Here is a 16,833-nt window from a genome sequence, read left to right on the forward strand (position 1 = left end):
AATATTGAGATGTATGCTCTTTAACATTAGTTCTTGGGAACTCAGGATATCCTTTGGAGAAGAGGCACTGAAAATGTAGATCCATATTAAAAACCCATGTATAAAAAGCTCTGAGGATGCTTGTATGACAGCTTTCCATGTCCTCCAGATTCTAGCCAGCACAACAAGCTCCCCCAGTCCTGCTTCTCCAAGAATTTCTTACTAGCTATACAAGATAAGAAAAATATATTCTGTCTCCTCTCCCCCTGCCCCCACACCACATACACTTTTGTTATAACGAAAAGACCATCTGCATTCCAACAAGACAAAAAGCTTTTAAGCCTTCCTGCTGCAGCTATTTGCCTATTAATCATAATCAATTTTGATTGTTCTATCAACTAGCAGGTTCCAGCAAGCCCAGGAGAGGTCAGTTTCTCCACTGTGTGTAAGAGAAAGCAATGACCATGTTATCCTCATTTCTCTTTTTTATATCCAGAGACCTGATTTTTCATTACACCCCAATAATATAATGGGTAAAGTTTTAAACACATGAAAGTCTTTCTTCATTGTCCCCAGAGGTCGCCAAACTCCTTTCCTACCTTTGCACAAGCAGAAATCTTTTCACATTCACAACAGCCCCTCTTTGTTGTGTTAGTCTTTCATGGCTGTTGTATTTCATGGACTAAGTCTTTCTTAAAACTTTTTTTTTTAAAGATATTTATTGAGTTTTTCCACCTTTATACATTAAAAAATAAAACAAAAACAAAAAACAAAAAAGTTAAAAACACATAAAGTTTACAATCCTTATTTTCAATAACATATTTCCCTGACTTCCCCACACCTCCCCTTCTTATATTCCAATTCAAATTGTTAATTCAACAAGTTATTGTCCCCAATTTTTGACCTTTTTATATTTAATTCATTTAAAAAAACAACAACCAATTTTAACTTATAAACATCAGTATTTAAACATCAGTGCTCATTCTTAAAACCTTTTTCTAAAGTCGACCCAAATTCCCTTCCACGAATTCCCCAATTTTCATACTAATAACAAAACAAAATAGAAAAAACAGATTATAATTATGCACCCTTTGGATTCCCAAACCCCACCCCACCCTTTCCCGGTTTCAATCCCCAACAAATGTCCATCAGTCTTAGTCTACTATCAGCCTGGAGACCTCACGTCCGAGGCTCTTAATTCTCTCTCAATTCCTCTCTGCCGGTTTTTTTGGTAGTCCTTAATATTAAACACCAGATCTCGGAGAAGCTCTGTCCCGATAGGGTCCATATTTCTTCCAGCCAGACCTCCATACTTAAAAGTGGAGCCCAAATCTTGTTTCTTACTCCTTTTAAGTCCAAATGTCCCAAAAGCTCCAACTTTCACCTTAATCAAATTTGTAATCCATAGGTCTTCAGATCTCCACATAAGGAGATCTCTCCATTCTTCAATCTTCAATTCAAAACAGATTTTCATCATGCAGTACTTATTTTCCTTTGTAGCCATCATGTCAGGCCTCTGGCTCTCCTTTGTCATCTGCAACATTACATCTCCTCCTTCCTTTTCCTCAGAAACAACATATATCTCTTTCTCCACACTCTCAAATCTTTCAAGTTTCTCTTCTTGTCCAGCTGCATGGACTTCATGAGTCAAGTCCTTATCAAATTCAATGAATTTGTTTACTGTTAAGTCCAGAGTTGCAACATTTGTAGCCAAAACATCAATTTGGCCTTGTAACTTTCCCAAGAGAAGAAACACTCTGTCCAATTTAGCTTGAATTTTTCCTCCTTCAGCCATTCTTGTAATGTCCCAAAATCCCCTCTAGAGGGATTTTGGTTACTTTATCTTCCTTCCAGTTCAAATCCAAAAATCAAGTTAGTTTGTATCAGTTCTTCCTTGTTTTCAACAAAATATAACCAAATTGTAGCAAATATATCCAGCAGAGACAGCAGAAACAAAGTTCTCTTTTTCCTTCTTGACAGCTAATTTGACAGCTGTCAAACTCTTCTATATCTCCTCAACAGGCTCTCTCGCGGATCATTCCCGGGTCGGGGTGGTGGCACTTCAGCTCTCAAAATTAGCTCTTATCCTCCAGTGAAATTACTTATACTGCCAAATCGTGAAATTAATGTCTTTTACCCAATAAAGAAGAAGAAATTCTCTCGACCTTAGTTAGCTAGTCCTTGCTTTAGATTATTTATAAGACGGGGAGACGGACTTCCTGTTTGCGCCTTCCCCGATCGTGCCTAATTCAAAAAAAAAAATTCTTTACAAATCCAATTTCCGTATTACTCACGGGTTGTTGCGCTCTCCGACCATGGCATGCGGCTTCACTCCGCAGGAGAAGCAGTCGACTCTCAGCACCACGCCGCTCACCCCGTCCCCCGTTCCGAAGCCTTTAAAAAGGCTCCTTCACGGGTCGGGGGGTGCAAATGGTGCCCGCCGAGTCACCAGGTTCACAGGCTTCAGCGCCTGTGATTTCTGAGGGTCGCCGCGTCGCCGCAGCGGCAAGACCCAGATCCTGCAGAGCCGATTCCCTCCGGAGCTCGGAGGGAATCCGCCATTAGCCGATGGCGCTAACCCAGAAGCTTTCTTAAAACTTTTTTTAAAGGATCTGTCTTTACGGTATTATTAAAAGAAAAATCTAACTGTATTCCCCCCCCCCTTTTCCCCCCCACATGTTTGGTCTGGCTTTGTTCTCCCTTTGGATCTAAAATCACCATCCTCTGTGCTTCATAACTATCACTGTGCTGCAGGTAAGATAAGTATATTTGCAGATAGTCTTATGCATAGATCTAATATTTTTAGCATCAAGTGGAAAACAACTTAAAAATCATCTTGAATGTCATGATCAGGAAGAGGAAAGCAGGAGGGACAATGAGATTAGGAGCATCTAGCTGAAGTGCACGTGTTCAGGCTAGATAGATGATTTTTTAATTATGTGAGCCTCTTTCCAGTGTGAGGTTTGGCACTTAAGGGATGACGTTTGATATATTCCATGAACTCATATGTTTGGGAAAGTTGCATTGTATTTGATTATCTGTATAACATTTCCAGGGGCAGATCTGTCAGGAACTCTAAGTTACTTTTGGCTCATGTTCAAAGTACATGCGCATTTAATATCCTGCCTAGATATTAAAGGGCATTAATTTGCTAGTGCATTGGTTTATTTTTAAGCATTGTCAAGGCCCTCTGTATTTTGTCTTCCTAAACATTTCAAGACAAAGTCAAGCAATGTGCAAAGGTTGGGTGCTGCAGAAACAATTTGGGGGCTGATTTTAAAAATATAACGGATGTACATTTCATATAAAAAAATTGTCCAGTAGCACCTTAGAGATCAACTGTCTTTGTTCTTGGTATGAGCTTTCGTGTACATGCACACTTCTTCAGATACACTGAAACACAAGACCTTTATATATAGTGAGAGGGTGGGGAGGGGTATTACTCAGAAGGGTGGTAGGTGTGGTAAACCTGTTGACGACTGTTAACAACTGCAATTGGTCTTACAGGAAAAAGCAAGTTACAGATAGGTAGCCGTGTTGGTCTGCCATAGTCAAAACAAAAAATTTTTTTCCTTCCAGTAGCACCTTAAAGACCAACTAAGTTAGTTCTTGGTATGAGCTTTCGTGTGCATGCACACTTCTTCAGATACACTGAAACAGAAGTTGCCAGATCCTTCTATATAGTGAGAAGGTGGGGAGGGGTATTACTCAGAAGGGTGGTGGGAATGGGTGATTGGCAGATAGCTTTACCAAACTTAAAACCATGGAGAGACCTGGTCTGAACAAAGACATTGGATTCTTATCTCATTATACATGACAAAGCCATTTTTCACCTTCTCACCCCTTGCTTTTTCCTGTAAGACCTATTGCAGTCGTTAAGAGTCGTCAACAGGCTCATCACAGCTATCTGCCAATCACCCATTCCCACCACCCTTCTGAGTAATACCCCTCCTCACCTTCTCACTATATAGAAGGATCTGGCAACTTCTGTTTCAGTGTATCTGAAGAAGTGTGCATGCACACGAAAGCTCATACCAAGAACTAACTTAGTTGGTCTTTAAGGTGCTACTGGAAGGAAAAAGCAAGGGATGAGATGGCCAAAAATAGCTTTATCATGTCAGTCGTCCATTTATCATGTGTCCGTACTGCTTAGCAGTGTAAAAAGTGCAATTTTACCAAAAGCTTGTTACAGGAGCATGGCATTTGAGCTAAGGGATTCTGCAAGGATCTTTCTTATCCTCCATGCTCTTTAACATCTGTATGAAGCTGCTGGGTGAGGTCATCTGAGGGTTTGGAGTGGTGTGCTATCGATCTGTATATTGATGATACCCAGCTCTATTTCTCTTTGTCATGTGAGCCAAGTAAAGCTGTTGATGGGCTGAACCATTGTCCAGGATTTGGTAATTGGCTGGATGAGGGTCAATAAACTGAAGCTGAATCCTGACAAAATGAAAGCACTGTTGACTAATGGTTCTTGGTTCTGGGAAGAACAGGCATGGCGTTTGGGGGTGCTCCTTCATCTGTCAGGTATCCTTGATATTGTGGAGTACATTTTACCAGATTCAGCTGGTTTGTCAATTGTAGTCATTACTGTAAAGCAATTCATGTCTGATAGTCTCCTAGTTAGATTACTTTAATGTGTTATACATGAGGCCTCAGATGCTTCAGTCAGCCATATTGCATCAATATTTAAATAATTATTTTGGCTGCCTATTTGCTTCCAAGCTCAGTAGCTTAGGACCCAAATACTTAAAGGAGCACATTCTCCCATACCAGTTTGACCATGCATTAAGATCTTCAGAGGAGGCCCTTCTTTCAATAAAAATAATTGGGGAAGTATGTTGTACATATTTGGAAGAGAAGGCCACTTCTGTGGCAGTAATCCATCTCTGGAATTTCCTCCATAAGGAAGTTTGATCAGCACCAGCATTACAATATTTTCAGCACCAGGTCAGGCATTTCTAATTGATTTTTACAGCCTCTGCCTACTTCATAGTTTGATAGTTGCCTCTCAGTTGTAAAGCAATGTTGATGTGATGTTTTATTAGACAGTATTGCTGCTGCTGCTGCTGCTGCTGCTGCTGCTGCTGCTCTTGTTACTGTTAGGCACCATTCTAGAAACCATCAGAATGAAGTTACAGGTAGGTAGCCATGTTGGTCTGCCGTAGTCAAAACAAAATTTAAAAAATCCTTCCAGTAGCACCTTAGAAACCAACTAAGTTTGTTATTGGTATGAGCTTTCGTGTGCATGCACACTTCTTCAGATATACTGGTGTGTATTCTTCAGTGTATCTGAAGAAGTGTGCATGCACACGAAAGCTCATACCAATAACAAACTTAGTTGGTCTCTAAGGTGCTACTGGAAGTAATTTTTTTTTTAATCAAAATGAAGGACAGCCTAGAAACTTCTTTTTTAAAAAAACAAACAAGCACCACTGGGCAGTGTGCCTTAGGCACTGATGTATGATAACATATGTCTGGTATCCTTTCAGCAACCACAGTTTTACCAAAAAGGGTGGGAAATGTTGGGCTACCCACTTATTGTGAATGTTAATCCTCAGCCCCTCAGGAAATATACATGACAGTGGATTATCTCTGTGTGACACCCTTAGTTTTTATTCACATTCACTGTACAGTGCGTTTGAGACAACAGTTTTCTCAGCAAGTGTTGTTTCAAGTCTAAAGGAGAGAGCCTAATATCCTCCTACTGTTAATGATATTTATGAACCTTAATTTTTTCCCCCAAGGATCCTTATGAACTGCTGCTATTATTCCAAAGCAACAGCTGCCCATGGAAGGCTTGATGTTATGTCTGTCATGTGGTAAATGAAGTTCAACATCTGTACTATTTTCTCCCCTTAATGTTTCAGTGGTCAGTATGGAAATCAGCATTAACCTTAACAGATCAGAGAAAGGTCTGTTAGGGAGAGCCAGTGGAGCCTTCAGGTGTAATTGAGAGACTCGCTATTCTAGTCAGGGCAAACGCACGCTTGATTAATCTCCCTGTGCTCTTGCGTATGGATAAATACTGCTGCCAGTTCCATATTCATGTGACCTAACAGCATCAAACAGGTTATCAAGGTCGGGCAACACTGAAGGTACTGATGAGGGAATGTCAGAAGACTTAGTGAGCTGAAACAGAATGTTGAAAGGGAGAGCCATGTCCTTGCAGTGACAAGAATAATAAGATGGAACAAACTGCATTCACTCAGAGTGAATACATTCCATTTGAATGTTTAATATTTTAGCTTCATCTAGTTGATTCCTGATTTGGATTGTGTTTATCCATAGATGGCAGCGGCTGCGGCTGCTGCAAAATTTAGGATTATTTGTGATACTTTAGGAGAATTATTTCCCGTTTAGGAGGTTCCCAGGAGCATGTTGAGGAGTGATGTGAGGCCTCCAGTTTGAGTAGGATGGCTTGGTCAGGTTTTTGTCTTTGGCTCCATGTCCAGTTTGGCTAAATGAGTGATTTTCCCTCAAAGCAAATACCAACTCCAGAAGACAGATTTTTCTTTGAACTGCAGCAAGAGAAGGAATGGTTACACTCCATCTCTGTGTCCGCTTTGATCCCATTAATTATCAATCTCCACAGATGATGCAACTTGGGTTTTAATAACCTTGCACTTTAGATGCAAATAATGTTCCAGTTAGGATTTGGCCACTGTGTGCTTCCTATGATTTTTTTAATGGGCAGATTGGAAAGTAAATGTGAAACAGGACATAACTTAAAACAGGAGTTGCCAACCCAGCAACCGCAGGTGTCCTGGTGCTCATGTTAAGTCTTCCAGTAGTTTCCCTGGACAGGTGCCCTGAGCTTTCATTTTTTCTAAAAGTAGGTCTCTAGCCCTCCTAGAAAGAAAGTTATGTGGCAAAATGTGCAGGTACCTCCTAAGCCAATTTCTTTACAATGCGACTGGCACTCCACCACTCTCAAAATTCAGAATGTGCCCATAAGTCTATAAAGCTTATCAAGCCTTGCCTTAGAATATAGGGACAAAAAAGGACAGTTGATGCATATTTGTAAAGCTGTGGTGTGAATTTTGTGAGGGATGTGTTCCCCTAATCCAGTGCCTGTGCCATTAAATTACACTAACTTACCCCCCAGTCTTACACCTACATCTTTATCTCTTTGTGTTTATACACATTTGAGACTGAAATTATGTTGCAGGCAATAATTCTTTCTTACAGATGGGATAACAGTTGGAGATTTGGACTTCCTGCTATAACTTTCATGAGTTGGCTTGATTTCTTGGTTGTACCAGCAAATTGGGCATTCATCATTCCCTTGCTTCCTTTTCACCTCTCTCCCAAAAATGTAGAAGATGGGAAGATGAAAGTGATAAAAGCCTTACGAGTGAGGTCTCAGAGTGACTTGGCTTGCGGCTGTAATTTAAATGATTGCTTGAGTGGCGTTTGCACACTCTGGATCACTTCCCTGCCCATCCACATGCCCTGTCAGCTCCATGTAGCATAGACTATCAGGTCAGAAATAAGACCTCTCTCCTCTGTACTGTTGCTGCTAAACTTTTCATTGTTCTTGCTTTTTGTGTGGAAGCCTGAGGCAGTTGGATGCTTAATCAGATCAGAGTTCAGGATTATTTTAGTCCTAGGTCACCATGTCAAGTGCTGCTGTTTACAACAATAGTTTGAAGGATTTAACTTCTTAAAGAGTCTAATTATCTAGAGAATGAGCATGCAGGTTCAGGGAGTTACCATTGCTCAGACCAGCAAGTCATTGTAAAGCATATTTCCTGTGAGCATATCTTGGGAGGGCTAAGTGGAGCCATAGCTAGTTTTTCTTTCTAGCCATATATTGAACTTGCATATCTGACAATTTAGTGGGAGTGTCTGACAATTAGGTATTCCACACCACTTGCTACCCGATCCTTTTAACTGGAAATGCCAGGGATTGAAACTGGGAACTTCAGCATACAAAGTTATGTGTTCTACCACTGAACTATAGGTCCTCCCCAAACAAAATTTTGTCTTAAATCTCCATTTCATTCATAAACTTACCACACTGTGCTATTCTATTGAGCAACCATATCTGAAGAATATATTGTAAACTTCTAGATCAGCCTTTCTCAACCTGTGGGTCCCCAGATGTTGTTGATCTACAACTCCCATCACCCCTAGGTAGCAAGGCCAGAGCTCAGGGATGATGGGAGTTGTAGTCCAACAACATCTGGGGACCCACAGGTTGAGAACCGCTGTTCTAGATAGAAGCCAAAGAATTGACTGCTTAGGTCAAATCAATATGTGAATTTTAGCTCCACTCCATTGCATTTGGTTCTCGCTGCCCACTTCAGAGATGCACATAATTTGTTCCTTATATGCTACACTTAAGGGCCATCTCAACATTAGTCTTGGTGACCTTATGCCTACTTGAATCCTTAGCATACTGTCACCAACTCTTTGCATCAGGCCTCTAGTCTCTTCCCCTTCTCTTCTCTCAGATTTCTGAACTCAACTATCTACTTTGTGGCTTTCCTTCAGCCAGTTTGCTTCTGGGCACTCTGCCCTTTTGGCATCCTACCTTCTTTTGGCATCCTACCTTCCTTCCTGTCAGCTTGCCAGTACTTAGCTGCCCAACATGGTTCCTTCTCTAGGACTTGGGTGAAGCTTAATCCTAGCCAAAATGACAAGTTTCCCTTCCTTCACAGAATTTGGACAGTGATAAGCTGCCATACGCTTTTGGAATGTTCACAGACAAAATTGGTCTCAGAAGCTTCAATGCACAGAGTACAGTACAATCTACTGTCCTTCCTTCCTTCCTCTCTCCCTTCCTTCCTTCTTTCCTTTCTTTGTAATTTTTATTAAAGGTTTTCTTTAATAAAGGTACGTGCATTGTCTCTTTTTCAGGTTGTAAAGTATTTTCTACAGATCAGTTACATTTCTTATAAGACATTAGTGTTCAGTACAGTATAAGGTCGGGAGGGGAAGAGTGGGGGAGAGGAGGGGTGGGGTGGTAGGATTTATATTATTTTGTATGGTGTACATGTGGAGTTTTGTGTCAGCATCAACTGGGTAGGTTCTCTTTATATTCGCTTGTTACATTTCCTTGGCAGTAAGAGGGATTGGGGGGGCAGGGTGTAGTTGGTTGGGTGTGGTTGGCTGCAGTGAGACTTGTTTGCATTTGTGAGGGGGGGCTTGTTGGGTCACATAAGCCAGATCGCTTCATATGTTGTCAGCGGGTTCTAGTTGTTGTCTTGTTGGGCTGTGTATGTGATAAATGGGAGCCATACTGAGGTGAAAGCGTCCTCTTCTATTTATCCCAGTGTCAGTTTCAGTTTATTGGTTAGCTTTTCTAGTAAGGCTGTTTCCCATACCATTCAGTACCACTGGTCCATGTTCACTCCTGACAGGTCTTTCCAATGTCTAGCTATGAGGCTTCCTGCTGCTGAGAGTAGGTAGGTTATAAGCTCTTTATAGTGTGAGTGGTCATTATGATCTTGGAAGTTGCTCAGTAGGGCCAGTTCTGAGGTGAGTTCTAATACCTCTTTAGTTATTTTGCATATCTCTTATAGGACCGCTATCCAGAAGGGTTGGATTTTGGGGCATTCTCACCACATGTGGAGGTATGTGCCTGTGGAGGTTCTGCCTCTCCAACATTTTGGTGAGGTTCCTGGCTGTATCAGCTCCAGTTTCCGTGTTGTTAAGTATCACTTATAGGAGTACAATATATTGTCAATCTGGTTATCTATGGTGATTTCTATAGAATTTAATCAGCAGCAGTTGTACTGACAGACCAAAGGGGTGTGGGGTCATGTATTTGGGTTGGTGAGCCAGTTGGTTGCCCCAAACCCCTGTACACTAATGCCAACAGTGTTGCGACAGGGAATTTCATTAGCGCAAGCAGTTTCTGAGCTCTGGGATCAGTTCTGCGCCTAAGATTTCAGGTTAAAACTGCGGAGTGGAAGGAAAGGAGGACCATTTTCTGCCTCCACACTTACAGCTACTCTCTGAAGACTGGAGAAGAGACCCTTTTAAGAATACTAGGGGGGTGGGCAAGGGAAAGACTAGACAGCGAGAAAAATGAACATAATATTTTAGCTGCAGTTCATTCATTTTCAGCTTTGTGTTCTTGTTATTAAAAAAGTACGCCTAGACATTCAGTTATTGCGCCCATAACCTAGGTTTAAGGTGCCATTTAGCTTCTAGCTTTCATATCTCAGTTTCTAACACTGGATGCCAACAATTAAACTTTCTGGCCATGCAGCTAATTTTCAGTGATCTAGGAGCTAACCTTTTACTGTGGCCTTGAAGAATTCTGTGGTTGGGTAATTAATTATTCTCATTGCAGAAGCCTGACTTCAACTTGCATCTCTTTGCAAGCTATTTGACTGGAATTCTGGTTGCTCATCAGTTTCTGAATAAATACAGCATTGCCAGCTCTCTACAAGTTTCCCCAGTGTGCTTAACCAATGTATTTCAGTTCTCCCCAGGTCTGATGCATACTTTTTGGCTTCTTTAGGGAGAATGCCACTTCGCTGTAGATTTGAGTTGAGCCAAGGCTCCTGCTTTTTTTTTAAAAAAAAAATTGTTTTCACATATTTTTACCCCAACTTTCAGGGTATAATATACCTTTGCAAGGTGGCTTTCGCATACAGCAACATACAGCAGCAATATAACAAAATTCCATTAAAAGCCCATAAAGCATCAGCATTTAACAGCTGGTGATTATGTTCTGAAGATACTGATCTGGTCTTAATTTAAACCAGTGATCTAGACATGAAACATTTCTTAACAGTCCTATGAGGTGTTCTTTATTTTTACAGTTGCAACTTGATATTTTAATAGCCTGTGAACCAGAGGGAACTTTCTTACTTAGTTTTACGCAGCAACAAGGTGGGATCCCATTGTTGAAAAGCATAAGCCAATATCCATCTAGCTTTAATGTGCTTAATAGCTGTGGGAAGGGAAAGATTTTCACTTCACCTACTCAACATCTAGAGGTGAAAGCCCACAAACCTGATTACTGACTCCATGCAATCTTCTGCCCCATTACCGATAATAATTTATCATGCTAGTAAAGTCACCTCTTCATCCCAGGATGCCCTTGTTAGTTTTATACTCCTAAGGGATTCCAGCTGTATAAGAAAAGTGATGTATGCACAGTTAGGAAAGGCAATTCCCTTTTTGCAAAGCCAGCCTAAGAGAGAGAGAGAGAAATTGTTCAGTTACACAAAAGCAGCATCTTGGAGAACTCTGTTTCTGGTCCTATGGTAAAAGCAGGGTTTCAAGGCAAGGACTGTATTTCCTTCTCCAGCTGCAAAAGGCCTCTGGAGATGGATGTACATTGTATGCTTTCAGTCTGAAGACTGTCTTTGCTTTCTTGTACCACTGTGTCTAATGCTATTTTCATGCTAAAATGAACAATCCTCCTGTGCCATGTTTGAAGTGGCCTTCTCTGAAGGAGGAGGAAGGAAGACTAAATGCAACAGGGGCGGCGTCACTTAATGTGGGACCACTGATCATGAGAGAAACCTGCAGGTACCTCCTCAGCAGGAGAGTCCTGGTGGCTTCAATTTGTAGATACCTCTTTCCCTGCACACCAGATGTGAATTTTAACAATGAACCCCAAGCCTGCCCATTGCTTCTTTTTATGATGTGGTCTCATTTGTTATGTGGCCCATACCGGATTCTTGGCTGCCTGGTCTGATGCAGCTAGATTTCAGTACACACGATTTTTATTAGAAATGTTGATGCTCTGCGTTGGAACCGGAAATAGGCTTTTTCGTTTCATTCAAGAGCTTAATGCCCTAGAAGCCACTCGGCAAAAACTGCTATTGAATTTGAGAAGTAATAAACGGTACCTTTCCCAGTTGAAGGCATCATGATGATCACAGTTGGAAGTAGTAGGATTAGAATTCATTGGCCTTAATGGGTGTCTGCCACTTTCCCCATGATGATTTCAATCATGCTGGCTCTTCTGTTTCACTCTTCTTTGAGTGCATTGTTGCTGCCAGTGCCAGGGGAATATGGCTGTCACTGAAAAGACAAAAGGAAGTGGAGATAATAAGGGATCATCCAGACTGTGCCCCAGACGCATGCTATGCTTTGCATGAGAGTCCCCCACATCCCAATTCAGGCAGTAATGCAAAACTCAATCAACACGGAGGGGATGGAATCTTGCTGTGTGAGGAAAACAGGCTAGATCTGCACTCCAGCAAGGGAAAGACAAAGCACAAAGCCTTCAAAGGACAAAGAGAACAAGAAAAGGTTCATAAATGGTGCCGGGGCAGGGGATTGCTGTGGCATAGTGCAAAGCAAGGGGTAGCTTTGCTGTCGATTAACACCAAAAATGTTGGTGTTAATGCCTTCTTAAGGTGAAGGTGGCTCTGATTGCTCATCATCAATTTTGTCACAAGCAATGTCCATTAGGGGTAGCCATGTCCCTTCCAAGTTTGTATTTCTCACAGCAACAGATAGCACCGCCTTAACAGAAGCAACACATGTTCTAGTCTATAGGCTAAAGCTTCCTTGCTTCATAAAATCATAGAATTGTAGAGTGGGAAATGACCACAAGAGTCATCTAGTCCAACCCCCTGCACTGCAGAAATATTTTGCCCAACAAGGAGCACAAACCCACAACCCTGAGATTAAGAGTCACATGCTCTACTGAGCTATCCCAGCAAAGTAAACACATGCTATAGAGTATGAGTTGGGTTTCAATCAATTTGTATTTGAAACCAGCAAAATATCTGCAAAATATGGTGGGAGGGATGGGGAGAGAGCCCATACATTGCATTTGCAAGGTCTAAGTACTGACACAGGCCTTTGTCTCAAGAATTCAGACCACAGAGGTAAATTCACAAGACTCAATTTTAAAATAGCAAAAAGCATATAAAAGGAACACAAACTGAAGTTAATCATGTTAAATAGTTCTCACTTAAAGATGTCCCTCTGCTAGCTGTTTCTTTCATACAATTTTCAGCAAAAAAAAAACCCAGTTCACTGAGATGTAAAATACAATGCCAGCTGCCATGCCGAGGTCAACCAGATAATGTAGGGATGTCAACAAACCAAAGCAGTGATGTCAGCAAACCAGTGTAGTATGTTCAGCAGAACAATATGAAGCCTAATAAAATATTATATTAAAAGTTCAGTAATGTATGCAGTAGGATAATATTTAGATTTTAAGCAACATCATAAACCACTTCTATAGTCCCCATAGTCCAGGCATAGGCAAACTCGGCCCTCCAGATGTTTTGGGACTACAACTCCTATCATCCCTACCTAACAGGACCAGTGGTCAGGGATGATGGGAGTTGTAGTCCCAAACACATCTGGAGGGCTAAGTTTGCCTCTGCCTGCCATAGTCATCTCTTGCACTTCATGGAATTTGTTCAGGCCCTCTCTTCATGCTCCCATCCATGGCCCCCTGTTTATGTCAGTATCTGGTAAGTTTTATACATTATGTGTTTATCCTCATGCAAGCCCTGATCCATTAATGGAGGCTTTTTTCCACACTGTTCTATGGAATTAAAATGGGAAGGTTGTTGCAGCTTCTAAATGATTCTATTCATAGAGAATGGGAGAGTCCCAGATCTGCAGGCCTCCTCATTCCTCGCTCAAAGCACTATTTGATTGGCTGGCACAATATATCTTATCACAAGCAGACTTTCAGCTTCCTTCTTGAAATCATGTTCTTTAAAAATTAAGGGGGAAATCCAATTGGAAGTTTTCCTGGCAGGAATTTTCATTTGTAAGCTCTCACAGTAGTGTTCTTGGCCATTCCTGTTCATTTCAGTGGGACCTGGATAGAAGTACCTGTGCCCCAAATAGTTCCCCACATAGCCACATTTACCTCCATGGCAGTTTTTGGAATAATTTTCTTGGAGCAAAAACAAGTAAAAAAAACATCCCTTCAGAGTTGGTCATCCATATTCTGAAAAGATCCCACAAACAGGAACTGGGGGAAATTTAGCTCCTGGAACAGTCTATGAGCACATGGTTGCCTATTCTTCTTGTCCTGAAAGGAATCTACTATAAGGATCAATTTCAGTGTCATGTTTCCACTTATACCTCTATGACAACAACTCAAAAAATGCCCTACACCAACAAGTCACTTTACCTTAAAGCTGCTGCTGATGATGATGAGACTTAAAGAAATGTTTACTTAATGTTAATTCAGGTCGTCCCCCCCTCTTCTTCAAGAGTCTGTTTTTGGCTATCTCATCTGTTGTTTAGATTTTGATTTCTTGTTTAAAGCGTTTCATATGTAGGTTTTGGAAGATCAAGGTCTCTTTCTATGGCGCGATCTTTAAAAATATATAAATATTAAGAGGGAACTTGTTGGTTGTCAAAGATGAAATGTGGATATTTGGCACTCAGCATCCTGAAAAATCTCAGCAAGGTGGAAGTAGTTAGTGAAATGCTGCAGGTTCACTCAGGTGTAAAATGGAACATGCTTTGTAAAACTAACATCCATCAGGTGTGATGACTGGTCTCCAAGGTATCATGGCAACCTAGTGGTGAAAGAAAGAAGACGAATAGACCCTTCCTTTGAATTGGTATGCCTTAGGCTCTGTTTGAACATTCAGGCTTGGAGCTTTCTCTGTGTGAATCATTAATAGGACCCTTCCTGGTATTCTTATGCCCTCAAGTTAAAACTGAGCCTCCAAAAAAGAATTTCCCTGCTCTGAGTGTAGGACTCTTGCAAAGACCAACTTTTCTAACTCATCTCTATGACATGCATTAAATTTTGTCTAGAAAGGGAACTCATTTGCTCTCTATATAGCTAAATCTTATGAGATCCACTGTAATTGTACTGGATAGAGATATCTGATTTAGAACAGGGAAACCTTGGCTCGTATCCTCACTCCATCACTATAACTTACCTGACTTACTCCACAGAGCTGCTCTGAGGATAAATGAGATAGGGGACTGTGTATGCAGCTCTGAGCTCCATAGAGGTTGGAGGAGATAGAAACGTAAGAAATGCTTAAGTATTTCTGATTTGGCCTGGTTGTGTGTGAACATGATATTAAGGCCCTTACTGGGGTCGTGCATTTCTCAGAGACAGTTTGCAAGTTGAAAAGCAGCCAATTTTCTACTCCTAGGAAACAATATTTTCTCATCACTGTCAGCTTTAGGGCTGAAGATCAGGGACCACACAGTAAAAAACCGTTTGAATTAGTAACTCTTATATACAATTCCCTACCCGGTCCTTAGCTTTTGGTGCTTGGAGGAGAGTTGGCTACCTTTTCTAATTCTCTTCTCAAGCAAAATAAATTATACCATTCCAGTGGTTCACTTAAAGAAAATACTGCTTTTCTGCGGTTATCTCTGCTACAGTTGAGAAGGAATCTTTGTTGACTTCATTTGGATTGAAACAAAAAGCTTGATTACATTTTTACAATAAACATTGAGAGTTCTCTTCATGCCAGCATGATATTCTGTTAATGGAAGCAGACGTTGTATGCTTGTCTTGGGGTGAGTAGCCACCATCTGAGTAAATGTGTGCTGACTATGAGGCAGTGTTCTTTTGTCTACTGCTAAAGTATAGGAGCCCAATCTGTCATTTTTAGCTAATCTAATGGAGGATAATAGCTCTGTAATGATGCATTGCCTCTTTGTTCCAGGACATGGATGAGAGGGAATAACCTGTTTGTTCTTTCAAAATGACATTCCTTCCAGTCACATGAAGGAGACGCAGGCATTGTACTTCTGGTACCAGAGTATTCTCTTAACAGTACATTTCTGGGGAACACCAGTAGAGATTTGAAAATGAGGTTTGCTGTCAGTGGGGAAAAGCCAGAGAATAAGAAAAAACAAGAAGCTAGAGCAAGTTCTAGACTTGTACCAAGAGAGGAACCTGGAACTAAATAATAGAAAATGCAGTGTTACAAAATACAGTGTTACGAGATAAAATTCCTAGGGCATATCTTAATGGAAGCAGGGTTGAAACAGGAAGCAACCAAAACAGAGCCTACGTTTGAAATACCTAGTTTAAAGAACAAGGCTGATCTATGAATATTTCTGTGAACAGTTGCTTATCTTACACAGCTTATCCTGAATTTGGCAACAGTGACAAAACCATTAAGAGCAATGGCCCAGAATAGTGAGCTTTCTTGGATGCCAGACCATTCAAACAGTAGTTGTAAAGTACCAAGTAGTTGTAAAGGCCCAAAAGAGGCAAGATATGGAAGTAGTTGTAAAGCCCCAAAAGAGGCAAGATATGGAAGATCTTTCATCTGGTCCCCCAGTGATCTTGGTTTTACCTGTAAGTAGCCTTTGGGGAGCTCCAAATCTGATCTGAGCAGTGATGATGAAGGATATCATTTTTTTTTCTATCTAAATTGCCTCCAAGATACTATTTGCGCTATTGGAGAAATCACCTTTGTGATTTCTGCAGCAGGAGCAATGCATTATTTTGTGTTCTCATTTTGTATTTTTTATATTTTGAACCACCCTGTTTTCTTTGGATGAAGGGAAGTGTACAAATTTAATAAATTAAATAAAATAGGAGATATTTGGATCAGTGAAATCTCATTGGGATGAAGAGAGTTCAAAATCACCATCCTTCATACAGTCATTCTCAGTGTAACCCATTTCACAAGACTGTATGGAGAAAATTGGGGGTGATGGAGATGAATGCTGTCCTGAGCTCTTTGAAGGAAGGATAAGATAAAAGAGCAAGCTATCAATAAAAAGGATGAGGCTGCATTAGTTAATATTGCTTTAAGAGTTGGAATAAAAAAGGAATACAGAGAACAGGGGAAGGAGATGCAATGATAGTGGAAAACAAAGAGGGAACCAGCTATATACCCAAGTCCTATGTCTGATTTGCACCAAAGTGTCCCATGATGAGGTGCATGGAGGGAAGCAATTGTAAGAAGCATCTTG

General features: G+C 40.9%; 1 protein-coding gene across 2 annotated transcripts in view; it reads left to right on the forward strand.

Annotated features, from left to right (window-relative positions):
- Positions 1-16,833, forward strand: part of HS6ST1 (heparan sulfate 6-O-sulfotransferase 1) — a 196,906-nt gene that overhangs the window by 158,290 nt on the left and 21,783 nt on the right. The window contains exon 2 of one of the 2 annotated variants that reach the window (XM_053389598.1): positions 9,510-9,560. The exons of the other annotated variant lie outside the window; for it this stretch is intronic. Within the exon in view, the coding sequence (XP_053245573.1) occupies positions 9,510-9,560 (51 nt within the window). The remainder of the gene's footprint in view (positions 1-9,509; positions 9,561-16,833) is intronic. 2 annotated transcript variants of the gene reach the window in all.

Source organism: Podarcis raffonei, chromosome 5 (genome assembly GCF_027172205.1).
Source record: "Podarcis raffonei isolate rPodRaf1 chromosome 5, rPodRaf1.pri, whole genome shotgun sequence".
NCBI classification, from domain to species: Eukaryota; Metazoa; Chordata; class Lepidosauria; order Squamata; family Lacertidae; genus Podarcis; species Podarcis raffonei.